Source organism: Aureobasidium pullulans (assembly GCF_000721785.1).
Source record: "Aureobasidium pullulans EXF-150 unplaced genomic scaffold scaffold_15, whole genome shotgun sequence".
Lineage (NCBI taxonomy): Eukaryota > Fungi > Ascomycota > Dothideomycetes > Dothideales > Saccotheciaceae > Aureobasidium > Aureobasidium pullulans.
This window is the reverse complement of record NW_021941035.1, coordinates 120209-137124: the sequence shown is the minus strand read 5'-3', so window position 1 is coordinate 137124 and position 16916 is coordinate 120209. Positions and strand designations below refer to the sequence as shown.

Here is a 16916-nt window from a genome sequence, read left to right as displayed (position 1 = left end):
CCTGAGCTAAGATCCCTGTCACTTCCGGTGTGTCAAAGTAGCCATTGAAAGGCAGTTTGTGTTTTGTAATGAGTTACCTGTCCTCCGAGGGCGCATACTCCTTCGAACTCTCCCTGGACACTGCACGAGTGCACCTCCATCGACAATCATCCTGCCTTTCGATGGCCGCATTCAAAGGCATTTCGATAGGCTGAGAACTCAGTTCTGGTTCGATTTATGGGCCCTTAGATTTACACTACATGAAATTCGTCAACTCATAAGCATCTATCAAGATTTTGCTTTCGTCCATCGCCAGAACACCAATCGCGAAGACACTGTTCATCCAATCGTACGGCCCAGAGGCTTCGAACTGCAACCTGGTAAACCACTCCACTTCATCCTGTGTCATACGAGTTCGAGCTGCAGGGTTGATATCGACTCCAGGTCCAGGTTTGAAGATGCCTTTGGAGCGTACGTAGATGTAATGGCCGTCGTCAGTTTTCAGGGTGTATCTAGCATCCAAACGCATGAGCTGAGAGGTGTAAGCAGCCGCTCGTGTCCGAAGTGATTCCCAACTTACGCCAGTTCCCCCAATTGCAAGTCCCCAATCTGCTCCGCTCATGGTTTGTATGATGGCTGAGATACGAGGTCCCTTGACAGTACCGCCAACAATTGGCATGATGACTCTTGCGTTGCTCGTCCCGAATTGAGCCCCGACAACGTGGTTTTCTTGAGACATCTCGCATTCGAGATGGTACATAAATTTCAAGGAAGGTGTACGCATCTTGAATTCGTTGGTAGAGTCTCCATTGTCAGGCGAATCGTTGGTGTGGCTTGCTGAAGACATGTCGAGTGCTTTTGAGAAGCTGAATGATCAATTTTGAGAGGAGGGCAGCATGGTTTTATATCCTTCGCAAGCATAATACTGCCAATCTATGATCTACCGCGCCTATACTTACCGAATGTGGTAACCGAGGTGTGCTTCGGGTCGAGCTTGCCTCAGCCAGGGTGCTCCCCGCCACGACGGCTGATCATCTTCCCGTGGAAGGCAGATCCACGAGAGCTCTTTCCTACAATCAAGTCATCACTTTTACACTACATCTTGCGGCAGTGTGATTACTCGGGCCATAGTCTCGATCATGTCCTTCCATATCGCAACCTGTTTTACCCCCCGCCCCGCATTTGTCTCATTCGGCAGATAACAGCTGGAAGCAACGATTGGACAGCTCCGACAACGCTCTTTCCACGGACATGCTCTTCCCTAGACCGTGAATCCTAGACCGTGAATCAACATGTTTGCGAATTTCTCAAGCACGAGCGAAGGCCCGGTAGAATCAAAGCCCCGACCGAAGCCCAATGGCTTGAATCTCAGCTGTCTACCTTGTGAGTCGTGTGAACGCTGATGCACTTCCATTTACTGATTATACTGGTCATCAAGGTCGGAGGAAAAAGAAAAGGTGTGATGCTGCCAGACCCACATGTGGCAGATGTCGAAATAGCTATGGTCGAGACGTATGTGTATGGTCTGATGAGAAAAGAAACCGAAGCCGTCAATCTCGGGAGATAAAAGCAGACCAATGGCATATACAATCAGACTCGAGCCCTTCGACCACACCTCAAAGCTCCTCCTGGGAAGTCGTAAAGTCCAATACATCAACCAACTCAATCACTTCTCCGGTAGCAGACTGTCCGATGGATCTCAGATTTCATGGCTTCTGTCCGTGGACCATACCCGACGCCGTGACTAACATATCCCCGTATGATTGATCACGGGACATCAAAAGAGAGCCTTGCTAATCTTTCACAGCGACCTTTCGCCCCAAATGTTCCTCAACATTTCTACAACCTTCCAGAGGCGGATCCTCTGTCTTGATATCGATTTCAAGGATTCAATCATCATGGACAGTCTTCCGCTCGCGCTCGATCACCCACCTCTTCTCCACGCCTGGGTGGCATGTAGTGTCATAGCCCTGTCGCGTTCCATGCCATACTGGTACGAAAAGGCCATCAAGCATTACGACAGCGCCGTGAGTGGGTTGAGCCGTGCTCTGCAGGCACAAAATGAGACTGGTGACAAGTGGAAGAGAGAGACAGTGATACTTCTACATCTATTCGAGGTAAATATACTGTCAAGTCTTTGCTTGACAAACGCTAAACCTGGTACAGGGGTTTCAATCAAGAAGCGACGAGTCTGCACTCGGCAAGGCTCACCTTCGCGGAGCGCACGAATTGTTCAACCCAAGAGTCAAAGACAAGTCTCCCATGAGCTATCACGAAGCATTGGTACTGGAGGGCTATATCATGCATACTACTAACAACTACCTCTTCCAACCCGACTCGCAATTGCCATTGGATCATATCACAAAGGCAGCAGAGACACTCGTCTCAGCCTTGGAACAACTGGGTCTAAGTTGCAACTGGCGTCATAGTCCGTGGATCGGGTTTGGAGGCCCCGAGCTCGCAGATCTGGTTTTTAGAGCATCATGGCTTGGGCATAAAACAAGCTTGAATACTGACGACCGGCAACAAGTGGAGAACATCATCACACGCCTGTCCTCGTGGACTTCTCCAGCGTGCTTTGAAGAATCGTTGACGACACATCTCGATCTCCCTCCGAAGCGCTTGGGTCTGCTGGCCAAAGCATATTGGTGTGCATGCTCATATCTGATCACGCATCTCTCACACCACGACGGCAACCCCATGGTATCTGACGATACTGCCTTCGTCACCGAGACCCTTGAGCTCTTAGACCAGCTCACCGAGTATGAGCAGACGATAAACAATCACTTGTGGCCGTTAATTGTTGTTGGTACGGCAGCAACAAGCTTGGAAAGTCAGGAGCACATCAGATCGCTGCTACCGCAGTTCAATCAAGCTCTGGGACCAGGATCTGTAAAAAGAGCTGAGAGATTCCTGGAGGTGGCCTGGAGGGTCGACCACAATGGCGAGATGTATGGCCGAAAGATCTTCAAGGACAGAGATGCGCTATATCAGATGTTCTTCTGATCATGTAGTCGAGGCTACTCATGATGCAAAAGCAGTGCACACCATCAACATCACGAACAAAAACACCCGACGCGTCAAACATCCAGCAAAAACGGCAAAAAACCAGAGCGCAGCTCATATGGGAAAACTCCTCTACTGATCTTTCCTTGATCTTTGCCACCAGAATAAACAGCTTACACTGGCTCTCAAATTGATTTAAGACTACACATCGGAAAACCTTTCGAAAGTTTTAAGCGAATCTTGAGTGTAAGCCGTCACACCACTCAGCGGATTGCTGACATTAAATTCAATCTGGTTGGATTATATACACTCATGAGCGCGAGGGGACCATGGTTCGAAACTCAGGGGAGATTTTTCTGGATACTTTTGCATTTCCTCCTGATGGTTACCAGACATAAACATCTCGACATTCATTCCCATGGCCCCATGGTTTCTGGCATAGAGCGGATCTATCAAGGCACGAGTCCCTTGAGAATGGTGATGGTGTCCGATGAGAGTAATGATTTCTGCTACCTTTCACTGGACACATCCTCGATCTTCAAGAGCACCTCATCTTTTCGACAGGCGTGCGCTAATCCCCTATGGCCAGATGGAGACCCGACTGCCAGAACTGTTCTAAGGAGAAGACTTCTCAATCCCTGACACCATCAACCCACCTCCTGCTTCAACATCTCCGAACTCAGCCTCCAATTTCTGTCTTGAGCACCTTCCCAAACAAGAATCAAGGCACGAGCGAGCTTCCATAATCCCGCACGTTCTCGAAAACCGCTCCAACTATAGAGCTTTCATCAATCCATCACGCGAGCAAGACGAAAAGTCCCAGATACAAACCCCAACCATCCTCCACTCACGACACCATCATCTTAAAAGGTTCACCCTCGTGCTACACGACAAAGCTTCCAAAATCCGCCGTGCAAAGATAGAGGATATCGAAATCATCACGTTCGGGAGCCCAATTGTCAAAGGTGTATCCCTTCGGCTCAAACTGAGAGAGCCGCAAAGGGACATGTGATTGATGTAGTCGGCTGGTCGTGCTGCAGATCTTTCTAATTCCATGTGTGGGAAAAGAATTGATATAGTTGTAAAAGAACCAGTTGTCAAGTAGACGCAAGTGAGGGATATGGATATTGTGTGAGTGTGTGATGGTCTTTGCAAATTGTGCTTGGATTTTTAAGGTGAATGCCTGGCATCTTTTATGCTTGAGAAAGGACACATAGAGCGGATAAGGTTTTGTGTTATGTTAATTGCTGTCATCAATTGGATGTGAGTCTACCTAAGTTACAAAAGTCGTCAAATCAATTTCCTTCCTAGCCAGAGCGCTGTGTAACGCCAACACCATATGCTTTCCCATTCTTCCCAGCCCAAACCACTATATCATAAGAACAACTAACAAACATATCAACCCTGTGACGTCTGAGAGGGACCGTCCACTCCAATATCACCGTTCTGGAACTTGTTCAAATTCTTGAGCATGAAGCTGCGCTTGAAGTATGTGTTTGGATGTGTGATGGTGTCGAGCTCACTGGCGGGCCATAGTGATTGATCCTTCACCTTCTTGATCTCGTTCCTGTGTTGATGCTCAAAGACGCGGTTACATGCGATGTGGTAGCGAGTCTTTGTGACATCCTCCTTGACGCTCTTGAGGACTTCGCGATCGTTTACGCCGGTGGCTTGTAAGAGGCCCATGAGATTGTCTTGGCTGAACCATCGGTATGGACAACCGTGGCTTTGGCCGCTGCTCGGGATATCGGTGATGAGCTTCTGGCATGAGTAGGGAGTGTATCCTCTGCCTCGTCTGTTGGAGTCACCTCCGACATCACCATAAGCGTGACGGATGTTGTAGAGATATTCCTTCTTGAATTTGTCGTCGGTCATGAGTTTGAAGCTCTTTCTCCAGAAGACAATGCATTCATTCATGTCGAGACCAATGCCCTTCAGGAAGAGGGTGTATTGCAGTCTGGCGAAATGCTTCAAATGGCTGTTCTTGCGTAATTCGCGGTGGAGACTCTGCATGCAAAGAGGGAAGTGAGAAGCCAGAGCGTCGATCATGTTGGCAGTGATGACAGTCGTGTCGGAGATGGAGGAGGCATCGGCGTTGTACTGGGCGTCGGGTGAGGCGAAGGATTTGGAGAGATGAGTGAGGATGGGCGAGAGGCGGTTGTCCTCGTCCATACGCGGCAGAGCACGAGCGGCCAACTCGAGGCCGGCCTCGAGCTGTCTGCTGAACTCTCCAACGACCATGCTTGTCTGCTCGCGCATGTGGACAAAGGCCTTGCCCATCTTGAGAAGGACTTTCCGTTGGTCGACCAGCTCTGGCACGTTCTCCCAGTCGACCTTGAACCACGATTCCTCCTCGCCCTTGTATACACCAGTGGCACTCTTCAAATCGTCCAGCAAGCGGGACTTTTCGTCGTCGGATACCGTCTCCCAGCTCATGTTGAGGCTTTGAATGAAGTCCTTGCGTTCTCGTGCATCGTTCTGGTTGAGTCTCAGGCGGAAAAGTTGTGTCTCGAGTCTTGCGAAGCGCTTACGAAGGTCGTCGGTTGCGGAAAAGGCGAGGCGGAGAGTCCAATGCGAATAGTGGTCGCGTTTACGTTGAATCTCGTGTTCGGTCGATCGTGAAGAGTTCTGGTCCAGTCGTAGGTATTTCTCCAAGATGGGCTTCATGTACGTTTGTGTTTCTTCGGCACTGCGGTTGCGGAATTGGCATGATTCGAGTTCGGCCAGGACTGTGAAGGGCGAGTTAGGACATGGATGTATGACTGCAAGTTATGTTCATACCCTTCAGTCTTGCAATGCCCCACTCCTCAAACTCTTCAAGAGCAATGTCACCCGTCGGCGGTATGTTGTAGAAGTTCATGGCATGCTCGTAACTCTGCTCCTGCCATTGTGACTTTGCGAATTGCCTCTTGCGAGGATCCAGCACCGCTCTCCGCTTGTTGTCGAGTCTTGCAACAGGTCGAGCTGCCAACATCTTGAATGTGTTTTAATGTGTATAGTCTGATCAACAATTGGTCGTGATTACCACAAGACCGCGACTTCCTGAACGACGCGGCGTTCATCTGTCGCGACGCGTTTTGCCAAGAATTCAATCAACCATCCGCTTTTGTGCATTGCATCAATGTGCACAATTTCTTCATCTCTTTATACACATTATCATCTATTGTATATTATCCATGCTCTATCCAAGCAAGTCGCCGAGCTTGTTGACATATGCTGATGGAACCACAGGAGCATCTTCAGCCAAAAACTCTTCCTTCTTGCTAACACCAGTCAAAACGGCCAGTGTGCCTCCAAGCTTGCCCTCAATACCAAATTGAATGTCAGTGTTGAGGCGGTCTCCGATCATGCAGACGCGGCTGCGGTCGAATTGGAACTTGCCCTCGACTGCATCCATCATAGCCTGGCTGGGCTTTCCCAATGCCAGAGGCTCCTTGCCCCAAGCCTTGACGAGGGGTGCACCCACTGATCCAGCACCAGGGAAGAGGGTATGCGAGTTGGGCAGAGTCGAGTCGGTGTTGGTGGCAAGGAAAACTGCACCTCTACGGAGATAGTGATATGCCAAGCTCAACTTCAGGTAGTTGACATTGAAGTCAAGACCTGCAAGCACAACACCAACATCTGGGTCGAGGGCACTGCCGTTGGCAATGTTTGTGAAGTCTTCTGGCTTCATGTCGCGGCGAAGATTGGGGTCGGTACCTCCGCAGTATGGCACATTCTCAGACGCTAGCTCTGCTTCAATGCCAGACTCTCCGAGGACGAAGACCTTGTTCTTGGGTGCTTCCAGCTTGAGGATGCGAGCAATGTAGATGGCGGCACTGTAGGCAGAGCCAAAGACCTCTTCCTATTGTATACCATCAGTCCCGCTCTTCTGGCTTCTTTGTATCTCTTCCGTACCACTTTGCACGGGATGCCCATGCTGTCGAACTTCTTCTTGTAGTCTGCGCGAGACTTTGTGCTGTTGTTGGTCACAAAGACCAATTGCTTGCCTGTGTACCGTACTCAGTATACATTGCTCTTTGTTTCATGGCCAGTGTATTGCCCACCTTTGCTTCTGAGCATCTCGATAGTTTCCTTGGTGCCCTCAAAGAGATGATCACCAGACCAAAGGACGCCTATCCTTCTCGTATCGTCAGCCTCGGTTCATCGTGTCGTCGTTTCCAGCCATAGTTCATTGTATCGAGCGTAGAGTCGTTCTAAATTTGGATCGGAGGCGTACCATCGCAGTCAAAGAGGAAGACCTGCTCTCAGTCAGTATCGTGGTGTACATGGGCGACCAGCTAGACATACATCGAACTTGTTGAGAAACTCATCGATTCCGGCCTTGTCGCCCGTCAAGAATTTGGGTGCCATGATTGGGTTGTGTGAAATCAGATGTGCCAAATAATTGAATGGTTGAATGCCCCTCCATCATCATCATCGTCGGTGACCATGTCCGAACACGGCCCGCAATTGGCGCCGAATTCTCCCCGCCAGTTCGACCATCTTTCCAGCCACTCTTTCCACCTCTTCATCAACCAAGCCTTCACAACATAAAGTAGAGCGAACATCTCAATTCAGTGGATATGACTGCCCAGACGATTCATGCATCCAGTCACAAGCTTGTCAAGTGCGTCGTGTGTAATACTCGTGGCTTTTCGTATTGTTCTTGTCATGTCTTCTCATCAACACGGGCGCCACGGTAGTTTCAGTGTCGTAACATGCAGATTGAAGACGTCTCTAGCTCCAGTAGAACTTCGCCACACAGGTGGGTATAGACAGTCGTGGCTTCCGATCTGGTTCTAGGTACAAGTACTGAAGCCTGTTCTGGGCAGTTTCGTCAAACCAAGTATCTGCGGCCACCTGCTCCGTCCTATCTTGAGAATTTGGTACCACTTCCAAGACAGATTCTAGCAAGCTTTGCCTTCACTTTGCCCGCACTTCAACTCCTTATCAGAAGCTCAACATCGTCACAATGCCGCATAAATCAGGCGCTTCACCCTTTTGTCGGCGCTGGAGAACCACTGCACCAAGTCCCAACTTCTCCCATACCAAGCAACAGCATGGTCACCATCGAGGCTGTCGTCCACAAAAACACCGCCGACCTCGCCCAGTACCTCAACGACCAAAGACCACATCCACCTAGAAACTTCGTACCTGACCTGATCGAAGGTGCCCAAGTCAAACCCTGCACCGGCTGGATGGATCTCGGAAAGCCCCCTCAAAATGGCTGGTGGGCTGACAGACAAACCTGCCAATGCCCACCGTGCTACTATTACCATCTCACAGACCAGGTCAACAATGGCTCACTGCCCTTCTCCGTCGCTGTGCCCTTGGCTCAACTGATCAATGTCGGCCTGATCAGACTCAACTTCCGCCACCCACAACACGAGAATGTCTTCACCGCTGAAGACAAGGACTATGCCAGGTCCCTTCACCGCGACATCTGCTACGGCATCAACTCTGGTCAACTTCCTTTGCAGCTTATGGAGATCCTCCTGATCGCATCTCGCAAAGCTGTGCTCAAGTCCTTGACAGCCGAAGACCCTGAATACCATCACAAGGAATTTGAGATGTACTTGAAGAGAGCCATTCAGAAGTACAAGGACGAAGGCAAAGGTCCAGGCTTGGACCTTGAAGACAATACCGAGCAGGCTCAAGCAGGAGCGCAAGCAGAGGATGAAGAGTCGGCTGAATTCGTGTCGGATGAGGACAATGGTATTGAGAAGGCTGATATGGATCATGAGGTGTAAGTATTGGCCTGCTGGTTTCCTAAGTTCTTAGTACTGACTTCAATACAGCCCTCACCTTTGGACCGGCATCGTGGCTGAGCCCACCTCATACTGAGATCAGGCGATGTTCGCTAGATGTCAAGTCGCCCGGTATCCGAGACAAATAACACATCAAGAAAGAAACGACAGGGATAAGGAAATCTCAGGGTCAGCATCAAGCACATTTGCAAACATTGGATGGGCAAAAGCTTTCAAGGGAGAATCGGATCTCGAATGCTGAGATTCAAAGAAGGGAAAAGTACTCTGGATATTCTATCTGCGTTTGATATCAAAGGAGGTGTTTTCCCTCGTCCTCGTGTCTCGGCGCAAGCGTGAAGTGCACCATAGAACTCAAATCAATGTAAGTGCTGGTCATTGAGACTCGAGTCTTCGTGCTTTGACACACTCGGCCGGACGACTCATGCGTATCTCTTCGTATTTCTTCGTGTCTCAGGCATCTCATTGTGCTTCCATGTCTCGCTCACGAATTGTCTCGCGCGCAATCATTGCTCTTTGTCCTTCCACGAGAGCAAGCAAGCTATCAAACATCCCTCTGCCTTTTCATCTGTCCAGATCAGACATAAATTCGATCCTTGCCGGCGATCAGCAATCTCGATATTTCGACATGCAGAGATTGAGCCTGCGTCTGTCGAGGATGGAAGCTGGACAGGCACGCATACCGATCTACACTCGTCAACTTCTCCAATGGGAGTTCACCAACGTAAGTCAAAAATTATCCCCTTCTTACTCGTCCAAACGGGAATTCAACTCTCGTACTCCCTGGCACGGGTCCTGATGTGGATATCAAAATGTAAGATAATCTTGGTGATCGGGCAAATGTCCACTGAGAGCAAGCATGCCTTTGTTCTCTCTTTGGTCGTTCACATCAATATCAAGACCATCCTGCCTTTTGATGTGTATATTCAGGGGCCTGTTTGGTCTTGGAGATGCTGAGATGGACTATGGAACACCCAGTCGGACTCACCATTTCCGTCCTCCTCTCAAGCTTCCTAACACAGCGGTCAAAATGCAAGATGTTTTTGAGAACTGAACACATGTCCAGTGAGAGCAAGCAGAAGTGTCATCTCTCTCTGGACGTTCATACTGATACCAAAATCATCGTGCATTTTGACCGCTAGTTTAGTGACCTGTCGTGCGCTCGGAGTATGAAGGAACTTACAAATTTCATTAACCCCTACATCAATATCATGGTAACTGCTAACCTGTTATAAAGCAGAGAACTCTCCCTCCCCTCCCAGGGGTCCGACCCCCCTTCTCCCTTCTAGGGCGCTCCTACCCACCCTGTCTCCACCCCTTCTCGGACCTAAGCAAGATCTCCCTAGCAGATCTAAAGCTGGACACCCACCACCACGGCCACTACCTCCTTCTCCGCACATTCTGCCAGCCTCTAGGGGTGGGAAGCCCTTTGCTAGCCGCTATAGAGGATGAAAGAGGCGGTGTGGATAGGCTGGCATGCTTTAATGTCAAAGTGGCCTTAAAGGCTAGTGACGTGCTGCCGGAGGGTAGTGTGGTGGGTGTCAAGGAGCCTTACTGTTGCTTAGGGCCAGATGAGAAGTGGTTGGTTAGGGTGGATCATGCTTCTGATCTTGTTGTGCTGGAGGAAGAACACGAGCTCTATCCTGAGCAGTGGAAGACTGCTAGTCCTAAGACCGCCATGGCTTGGAAGCTTGAGGGCAATGCTGCTTTGGCTAAGGAAAAGTACTTGGAAGCACATAGATGGTAAGGGGAAGAGCACTTACGTTGACTAAACATTACTGATATGGTTATAGCTACACTCGCGCCCTCGCGGCTACAGAAGCAGACGCAGTCGATCTCAAGCGTGACATCTATCGCAATCGCACCCAGGCCAGCCTTCGCTTGGGCCGCTACGACGCAACAATCTCGGACGCGCTCTGGGCGCTGACCAACGGGCAAGACGAAGCATCTAAGATCAAGAATTCTAAAGCACACTTTCGCCGTGGACTTGGCAACTACCGCTTAGGTCACTTCTCCAGCGCTCTAAGAAGCCTCAGCCAGGCTCTCGAGCTTTCTCCTTCGGATAAACAGGTGATTGCCGAGAAAACAAAGACGGAGAAGCGCCTCGGGGAGCAGAACGAAGGAGTGTACGACTTTGCAGAGATTATCGAAGAGGTGACAAAGAATGGCTTCGTGGCAGACCGAGCCAGCTTCACGTCCAAGACAGAAGTGCGCGAGTCAGCCGAGTATGGCCGTGGACTCTTCGCCACCCAGGCAATATCCATGGGCGACTTGATCTTATGCGAGAAGGCATTCGTCGTCGCCCACGAAACCGTCTCAGGCACCAAGAATTCATCTCCCGCACTCTGGCGTAGCTGCATCGAGAAGGTGACAGATAACCCATCTTTGGGCAGGGGACTGTTCAACTTGTACGCAGGAGAACCATTGCCCTCCACGCCCACCTCCATCCCCATCATAGATGGCAAACCCGTCGTCGACATGATGAAAATCAGCGAGATCCTCAAACACAACATCTTCAGCTACACCGTCGGCCGCGAAGCACGCCCCTACGGCACATCAGCCATGACCACAACCCACGAGCCCAAATCACTGGCTCTGTTCCTTCGAGCCTCACTAGCAAACCACAATTGCCTATTCAACACTAAGAGAAGTTTTATCGGCGACTTGATCATCTTCAGAGCTACGAAGGACATCCCCAAAGACGCTGAAATCACCATCGCTTACCTCGATCCTGGAGGCGCGGACAATGACCTGCTTCAGGATACTTTGTTCAAGAATTTGGGGTTCAGATGTGGTTGTTTGGTTTGTCAGACAGAGGCGAAGTGTACGACTGATCGCAAGAGTTTGGTCCAGACGGTGAGAACATTTCTGTCTTCGCAGAGAGTGGGACCGATGTTTGTGCGACAGGCGGAAGCTTTGGCGGTGGAGCTTGAAAAGGCTTACGCCTTGCACTTGTCGCTGGGACTGCCTTGCGTGGGTGTCTCGCCGATATGGCAGTGGTTGTGTCAGGAGTATTTCTTGCTGGGCGACAGAGACCACGTTGAGCGCTGTGCGATGAATGTTCTCAAGGTCCATGGCTACAAAGTCGAGATCGAGGGTTCCAAGGTGAGTCTTGATGCTACCTATGGATTCCCTTCGATGGCAGTCGTGGGCGCATTGTCGTTCCTGAGTAGGATGTACGAGAGGGATGGAAATGTCGCTCTCAGTCAAGAGTTTGAGACCTTGGCCAAGACGGTGTACAAGATCGAGAATGGTACTCCGATTGGGTATGATTTGAGGTACTGAAAAGCAGCCGAAGGGATACCAGAAGATTCGGACCAGTGGGTAAATGATGTCTCCAAGTCAATGGCTGGCATGATTGACACCGGAGACTAGCTCCGTTAAATGAACAGTACAATTCACCCTATCCAATCACTATCCTATAGTCCATCAGTCCGGTCATTATTTGATGGGCTTTATTCCATTCCAAGCGCATACATGATGACTCGGCAGAGTGCAAGAGGTGACACGTTCCTGCCGACGCTGACGGAGGTGGTAAATTCTGGCGAGCCATCAAGAACATCAATGCAAGACATTCATGTCTCTCTTTCCGGTCAGACGAGGGGAAGTTGATGTCGCGGGTCAACTCGGGCATGTTCATGCGAGCCCTGGCGATTGGAGACCCCAGGTCGCAATCCGAAACAGGACTGGTATCAGTATATAGCAGGTGATTTGTGAGCTAGGACGACAAGCGTGTCAGATGGTCCATCCCGGCTCCTCACATGTCACGCTTGCTCGAGTCTCCACGATATAGTCGCGGCTAGATAGATGAAATGGAGAGGCGCCGACTCGAAACAGGAGACAAGAGAGAGCGGGGTTGGCGCATTCATTGGAACGATTTCTAGCAAACGAATACTGAACCCTTTATCCGTGAAGATATACCACCCCCACGCTTATGCAGTCTGCATGTTGCTGCAAGTAACAGCATCCAAGCTTCTCGTTCCTAGGTACTGGATACATGTACTCAAGTTGAGGTTGGGACAGCGGCATTTACTGGAGAGCCGCCGAGGCTGAGGATGTGCACAAGACTCGGAGAATACTTGTACAGGCGGTGGCAGATGCGGTGTGATACTTTCGACTCGAGCGTGTTACAGCAAGAGATGTGCAGTAACACGGTCAAAAAGGGATCTGGTTAAGCGGTGAAGAGATTCGAAGCATGAAGCGCGTTACGAACAAACTGTAAGAGGGGCCTTCCGGCGACGTTTACGTGGATGCATGGCGTCGCTACACCTGCATGAGCGCAGAGTAAAAATGCCGCAGGACCCTCAGGTCCCTTGTTGCATCCTGCGAAGCCTTTGCCGGCGTGTTGTCGCAGAGATGTTTTGAGATCGACAGAAGAGCAAGTTGAGCGACGGAACACATCACAAACGTGACAAACGCGGTGACAGGCTCATGACACGAAATGGTCACCAGTTTTGAGTTTGGCGAGAGACTGTCAAAATCGCCAATTCCCGGGAGTTGAAGAAAAAAAATTGCACCAACGCGGGACACCCGCTTTTTCACGAATCGGAATGAACATGATGTCAACCGGCCGATGGGGACGAGGGCTGGCCGATGAGGCATTTGTTGCGTTGCTGTTTAGTCAAGTGTTTTGGAACGAGCCCGTCACGCAGCGACGACAATTCAACAGCACGGCAACCGCTCTTGCCGCAAGTAGCTACATTCTTCAGAAGAACGAGAGCAGGAACGATGGAGACGAAACACCAAAAACGGCGGCTTCGGTGATGAATTGCAGAGCGGTGTGTGGATCGAGAATTAGAATGGAAGAGGGGGTGGAAGGAGCACGAGCGGTTTAGGCGCGATTGTTGGTTGGGCGCAGAGGACTGTGGGTGGGCCGTGGTAGTGGCCGCGGCACCCCCCAAATAACCGCACACAAAGTGACCTGGGGGCCTTCTAGTTTCTACTGCGTAGCAATTTGCGCCTGCACTCTTCCTGCACTTCATCAACTCGTCCTCTCGCCCCTCTCTGGGTCGCGTGTGGTGCGTACGTGAGTTGCAGCTGACCTCTCGTCCTCGCCCTCTGCGTATCATTCAAGATCCTTCGTGCTCCCTGTTGCACCTGCTCTTGTTCCCGACAACGCGAGCGATCTGCAAGTGAGCGTCATCCTTGGATCCTTGGCCACCACCAAGCAAGCAAAGCAGTATGGCTATGCCTGCCTGCGCTCTGCTGCGCATTGCCCAAGACGCTCAAGACTAACACTCTGCCAGGCGCTTGTCTTATTATCGCATCGGCCTCGTCGTTGTATTCTTGTATCCAGATACCATGTCCGTTCTGGATTTATAACAACAGCCTTCGGGTACTTCTGCGCGTCGTCCTACCAAGGGACCCTCTATCCTGCGGTTTGCGCCACACTCTATACATACATCGAGTCCACGCTCAAACAGCCATCTACGCCGTCGATTGCGCCACTAATTCGAGGCTCCCCACGACCACCACTGCATATACTTACACATGCCTATATCAACCAGACCTCTCACTCTGGACATGGCCCACATGGCTCCCCTCCAGAGAAGCACATCGGCTATGGGACACATCGATTCAGAACTCCTCGCCGAAGGAGACGAACCACCGGAAAGGAAAGAGCGCGCCCTTGTTGACTCTCCCCGTTTGGACGCTGCTTTTATCAAATCACTACCCCCGGCCTTCACCCGCAGGGAATCTCTTCTTACTCGCCAACTACACTCCCCGGAACCAGAATACCCCCATGAGGATGAACATCAACGTGCCAGAGCCATCGTCCGTGGCATGTCGGCCTGGAGCAACCATAGCGTAGCCTCTACCGCCGAGCTTACCAGTGATAATGATCTGACCAGCCCTGGAACCCGTGAAAGCACACCAAGCCCTCCCTTACCCCCAACCTTGATCAGAGAATCTATCCCGACACTGGAGAAGTCGCCCCACAAGGAACCCGTCATTGTTGGAGACAGACAGAACAAGCCCGAGAAGTCTGTAGAGGCCGAGCTCGGCCGTCCCAGATGTATTACATTTGCTTGCGGCGGCAAGAAGCCCATCTCAAACCATGCCACTTCCGAAAGCGAACAGGACAAGAAGCCTGCGCCAGTCTCAGCCCCTGCGGAGCCTCCAAAGCGTAAGACATGCATCACCTTTGCTTGTCCTTCCAAGCCTGCTGTCCAAACAACACCTATCAAGGAAAAGACCAAGGCCATTTCTCTCGCTCCCGCCCAAGCTCCAAAAATGAGAATTGTCAGCCCTGGACCCAAATCCTCAAGAACCCAGACATCACCAAAACACTTTCCCAGAAACCATCGCGGCTCGGATTCGACTGTCAAAAATGACTCTCCGAAAAGCCTTCGCAAAACTCCATCGCTGCCCGTCCGAAGACGCAAATACAGCATGGATAATGACGATGTTCCCGGTGAGGAAAGACGATTCCACGAATTCGGACCTTCCGAGGAAGAAAACGAACAATGGCTAGAAGAATCCGGTTGCTACCGTCAGCGATTGACTGTCAACGACACTCTGTACAAGGAGAACATTATTAGACAAATCGGTGAGGAAGTCGAGGAAGAGGCTATTGAAGAAGATGAAGAGCTTGATGACGAAGAGCTTGAAGAAGACGAAGACGAAGATGAGGATGACGAAGATGTCGAAGACCTCGACATTGAAGAAGCTGTTTCAGACGATGCAGTCTCCGATGCTGGTTTCCAAACTGATGACGAGGATGGCTTCGCGGTCTCGGATAGTGACGAAGACGGCAGCGACAACGAATGGTGGGCTCCTAGAGGCCGCTCGACTGCCGCCACTTCTATGGAACACGTAGAACACATCCGTCCCACTCGCAGACGTACCAACTCGGACTCGTCCTTAGGATCGGCACACGGAGAGAACAAGACGGCTTCGGCTCCCTATGGCATGGTCAAGCGCAAGAGTCGCGCAGTTAAGATCAACCGCCCTCAAACCCCCGACCTTCCGGACAGCACCGACTTCGTCTGCGGCACACTCGACGAGGATCGTCCTTTGGAGCAGGCATACATCATGAGCCTTGAGAGGAGAAAGGCTGCCAAGCACAAGGCTAAGCCCCAAGACATCGATCCTACCTTCCCCACGTCCGATCCGGATATGGACGAGGAAGACGATGATGATGAAGATGAAGACGTTGAGGAGAGTGATCAGCCTCTCTTCATGCACGGCAAGATTGAGATGAATGAAGACATGGGCCATCGCGGCCGTCACCATTCCAAGATTGCTCCCAAGAAGAAGTCGATCTCACCCCCACAACAGCGTCTTCGCTCGCCTCCTCCTCCCAAACATCGTGTTCACCGCTCTCCTCCACCGTCGGCCAAGCGTCTTCGATCGCCCGCTCCGATCAAGCGCACTGCCCATAAATCACCACCTCCTCGTAAGCTGTTTGGTCAGTCACCAAGACGCTTGAGATCTCCACCTCCTCCACCTCGCCGTCCTACGTCCCCACCCCCTTCTCTGCGCAGTTCTGTTGAGGGCGTCTCTGCAATCAGCTTCACGCCCAGAGCCACTCTTGCGAGACGACCTCAACCTACTCACACCGCATCGCTTCCTCGTGTCGAAAGTCAGGTCAAGATCGGTAAGAACGCCATGGCCACTTCGCCTGATGAACATGACGACCCGTTGTCTGGTATGAGAACAGCTCGTGGAGCGATCGATATTGTTAAGGGCCTTGAGAAGAAACGTCAGCGACGCAAGGAGAAGCTCTATCAGAAGCACTGTCAGAAGGGCGGCAAAGACCGCGAACGTAAACCAAAGCCCGGCAAGGGCGCCGAAAGAATGAGAGAAGTTGGACTTGAGCTGGCCGCATACAAAGGCAAGAAACAGCACGTCCTCTCCTACTAGACAACCTCGTCTTGATCACGGGCTTGCGACGCCGTCCACACTGTTGGCACATTACAGTCTCGTACTACGGGTCTGCTGGTCGTCGCAGGTAACCCAGTTGATCGGCGAGTTGAAGATTTCCTACCGACACGAGCACAATTTCAGCTGCGCCCCTTTTGCCCACTGGAAGCTTGTATTCATATTCACATACCACCTGATTTGCGCGGATCAAGTCACAGAAACTCACCGGCTGGCCGACGCTTACAACCATCAGTACATAATGAATCCCTTTCTCTGTATATACATACCCCCTTTTTATTACTTGCTTTTTCATTTCTT

At 51.0% G+C, this 16916-nt stretch overlaps 10 protein-coding genes across 10 annotated transcripts; 7 read left to right on the top strand and 3 right to left on the bottom strand.

Annotated features, from left to right (window-relative positions):
• Positions 1-89: 89 nt before the first annotated feature.
• Positions 90-826, bottom strand: M438DRAFT_398660 (uncharacterized protein; the record flags this gene model as incomplete). The annotated part of the gene is made up of 2 exons (XM_029909375.1): positions 90-511; positions 560-826. The coding sequence occupies 2 exons, from the start codon at positions 824-826 to the stop codon at positions 236-238; spliced, it is 543 nt and encodes a 180-aa protein (XP_029758335.1). The 3' UTR covers positions 90-235.
• A 333-nt stretch (positions 827-1159) lies between these two features.
• Positions 1160-3083, top strand: M438DRAFT_322887 (uncharacterized protein). The gene is made up of 4 exons (XM_029902982.1): positions 1160-1362; positions 1418-1736; positions 1787-2096; positions 2146-3083. The coding sequence occupies exons 1-4, from the start codon at positions 1272-1274 to the stop codon at positions 2983-2985; spliced, it is 1560 nt and encodes a 519-aa protein (XP_029758334.1). The 5' UTR covers positions 1160-1271; the 3' UTR covers positions 2986-3083.
• A 58-nt stretch (positions 3084-3141) lies between these two features.
• M438DRAFT_56559 (uncharacterized protein) lies at positions 3142-3735 on the top strand. Its single transcript, XM_029910189.1, has one exon. The coding sequence runs from the start codon at positions 3298-3300 to the stop codon at positions 3625-3627; it is 330 nt and encodes a 109-aa protein (XP_029758333.1). The 5' UTR covers positions 3142-3297; the 3' UTR covers positions 3628-3735.
• Positions 3736-4383: 648 nt separating this feature from the next.
• M438DRAFT_376179 (DNA primase large subunit) lies at positions 4384-5959 on the bottom strand (the record flags this gene model as incomplete). Its single annotated transcript, XM_029908646.1, has 2 exons — positions 4384-5714; positions 5767-5959. The coding sequence occupies 2 exons, from the start codon at positions 5957-5959 to the stop codon at positions 4384-4386; spliced, it is 1524 nt and encodes a 507-aa protein (XP_029758332.1).
• Positions 5960-6166: 207 nt separating this feature from the next.
• Positions 6167-7338, bottom strand: M438DRAFT_337193 (4-nitrophenylphosphatase; the record flags this gene model as incomplete). Its single annotated transcript, XM_029903966.1, has 5 exons — positions 6167-6829; positions 6883-6974; positions 7032-7100; positions 7205-7226; positions 7276-7338. 5 exons carry the CDS (start codon positions 7336-7338, stop codon positions 6167-6169), a joined length of 909 nt encoding a protein of 302 aa, XP_029758331.1.
• A 158-nt stretch (positions 7339-7496) lies between these two features.
• Positions 7497-7937, top strand: M438DRAFT_56537 (uncharacterized protein). The gene is made up of 2 exons (XM_029910187.1): positions 7497-7732; positions 7800-7937. Exons 1-2 carry the CDS (start codon positions 7570-7572, stop codon positions 7844-7846), a joined length of 210 nt encoding a protein of 69 aa, XP_029758330.1. The 5' UTR covers positions 7497-7569; the 3' UTR covers positions 7847-7937.
• On the top strand, positions 7760-9019 carry M438DRAFT_322881 (uncharacterized protein). The gene is made up of 2 exons (XM_029902981.1): positions 7760-8713; positions 8766-9019. The coding sequence occupies exons 1-2, from the start codon at positions 8028-8030 to the stop codon at positions 8809-8811; spliced, it is 732 nt and encodes a 243-aa protein (XP_029758329.1). The 5' UTR covers positions 7760-8027; the 3' UTR covers positions 8812-9019.
• On the top strand, positions 8938-9653 carry M438DRAFT_56550 (uncharacterized protein). Its single transcript, XM_029910188.1, has one exon. The coding sequence runs from the start codon at positions 9157-9159 to the stop codon at positions 9529-9531; it is 375 nt and encodes a 124-aa protein (XP_029758328.1). The 5' UTR covers positions 8938-9156; the 3' UTR covers positions 9532-9653.
• Positions 9654-10014: 361 nt separating this feature from the next.
• On the top strand, positions 10015-12017 carry M438DRAFT_278215 (uncharacterized protein; the record flags this gene model as incomplete). The annotated part of the gene is made up of 2 exons (XM_029900986.1): positions 10015-10475; positions 10526-12017. Coding segments are annotated over 2 exons (1953 nt in total), but the record flags the coding sequence as incomplete, so codon positions are not given.
• A 1274-nt stretch (positions 12018-13291) lies between these two features.
• Positions 13292-16598, top strand: M438DRAFT_376176 (uncharacterized protein; the record flags this gene model as incomplete). Its single annotated transcript, XM_029908645.1, has 2 exons — positions 13292-13512; positions 14240-16598. The coding sequence occupies 2 exons, from the start codon at positions 13292-13294 to the stop codon at positions 16596-16598; spliced, it is 2580 nt and encodes an 859-aa protein (XP_029758326.1).
• Positions 16599-16916: the final 318 nt, after the last annotated feature.

Bases quoted from the DNA above. Each gene is read 5' to 3' on its own strand.
- M438DRAFT_322887 (XM_029902982.1), top strand. From the start codon at position 1,272: ATGTTTGCGAATTTCTCAAGCACGAGCGAAGGCCCGGTAGAATCAAAG. The intron at 1,737-1,786 runs GTATGATTGATC...AATCTTTCACAG, and splicing joins GCCGTGACTAACATATCCCC to CGACCTTTCGCCCCAAATGT. The intron at 2,097-2,145 runs GTAAATATACTG...AACCTGGTACAG, and splicing joins TACTTCTACATCTATTCGAG to GGGTTTCAATCAAGAAGCGA.
- M438DRAFT_322881 (XM_029902981.1), top strand. From the start codon at position 8,028: ATGGTCACCATCGAGGCTGTCGTCCACAAAAACACCGCCGACCTCGCC. The intron at 8,714-8,765 runs GTAAGTATTGGC...ACTTCAATACAG, and splicing joins GCTGATATGGATCATGAGGT to CCCTCACCTTTGGACCGGCA.
- M438DRAFT_56550 (XM_029910188.1), top strand. From the start codon at position 9,157: ATGCGTATCTCTTCGTATTTCTTCGTGTCTCAGGCATCTCATTGTGCT.
- M438DRAFT_56537 (XM_029910187.1), top strand. From the start codon at position 7,570: ATGCATCCAGTCACAAGCTTGTCAAGTGCGTCGTGTGTAATACTCGTG. The intron at 7,733-7,799 runs GTGGGTATAGAC...TGTTCTGGGCAG, and splicing joins AGTAGAACTTCGCCACACAG to TTTCGTCAAACCAAGTATCT.
- M438DRAFT_56559 (XM_029910189.1), top strand. From the start codon at position 3,298: ATGAGCGCGAGGGGACCATGGTTCGAAACTCAGGGGAGATTTTTCTGG.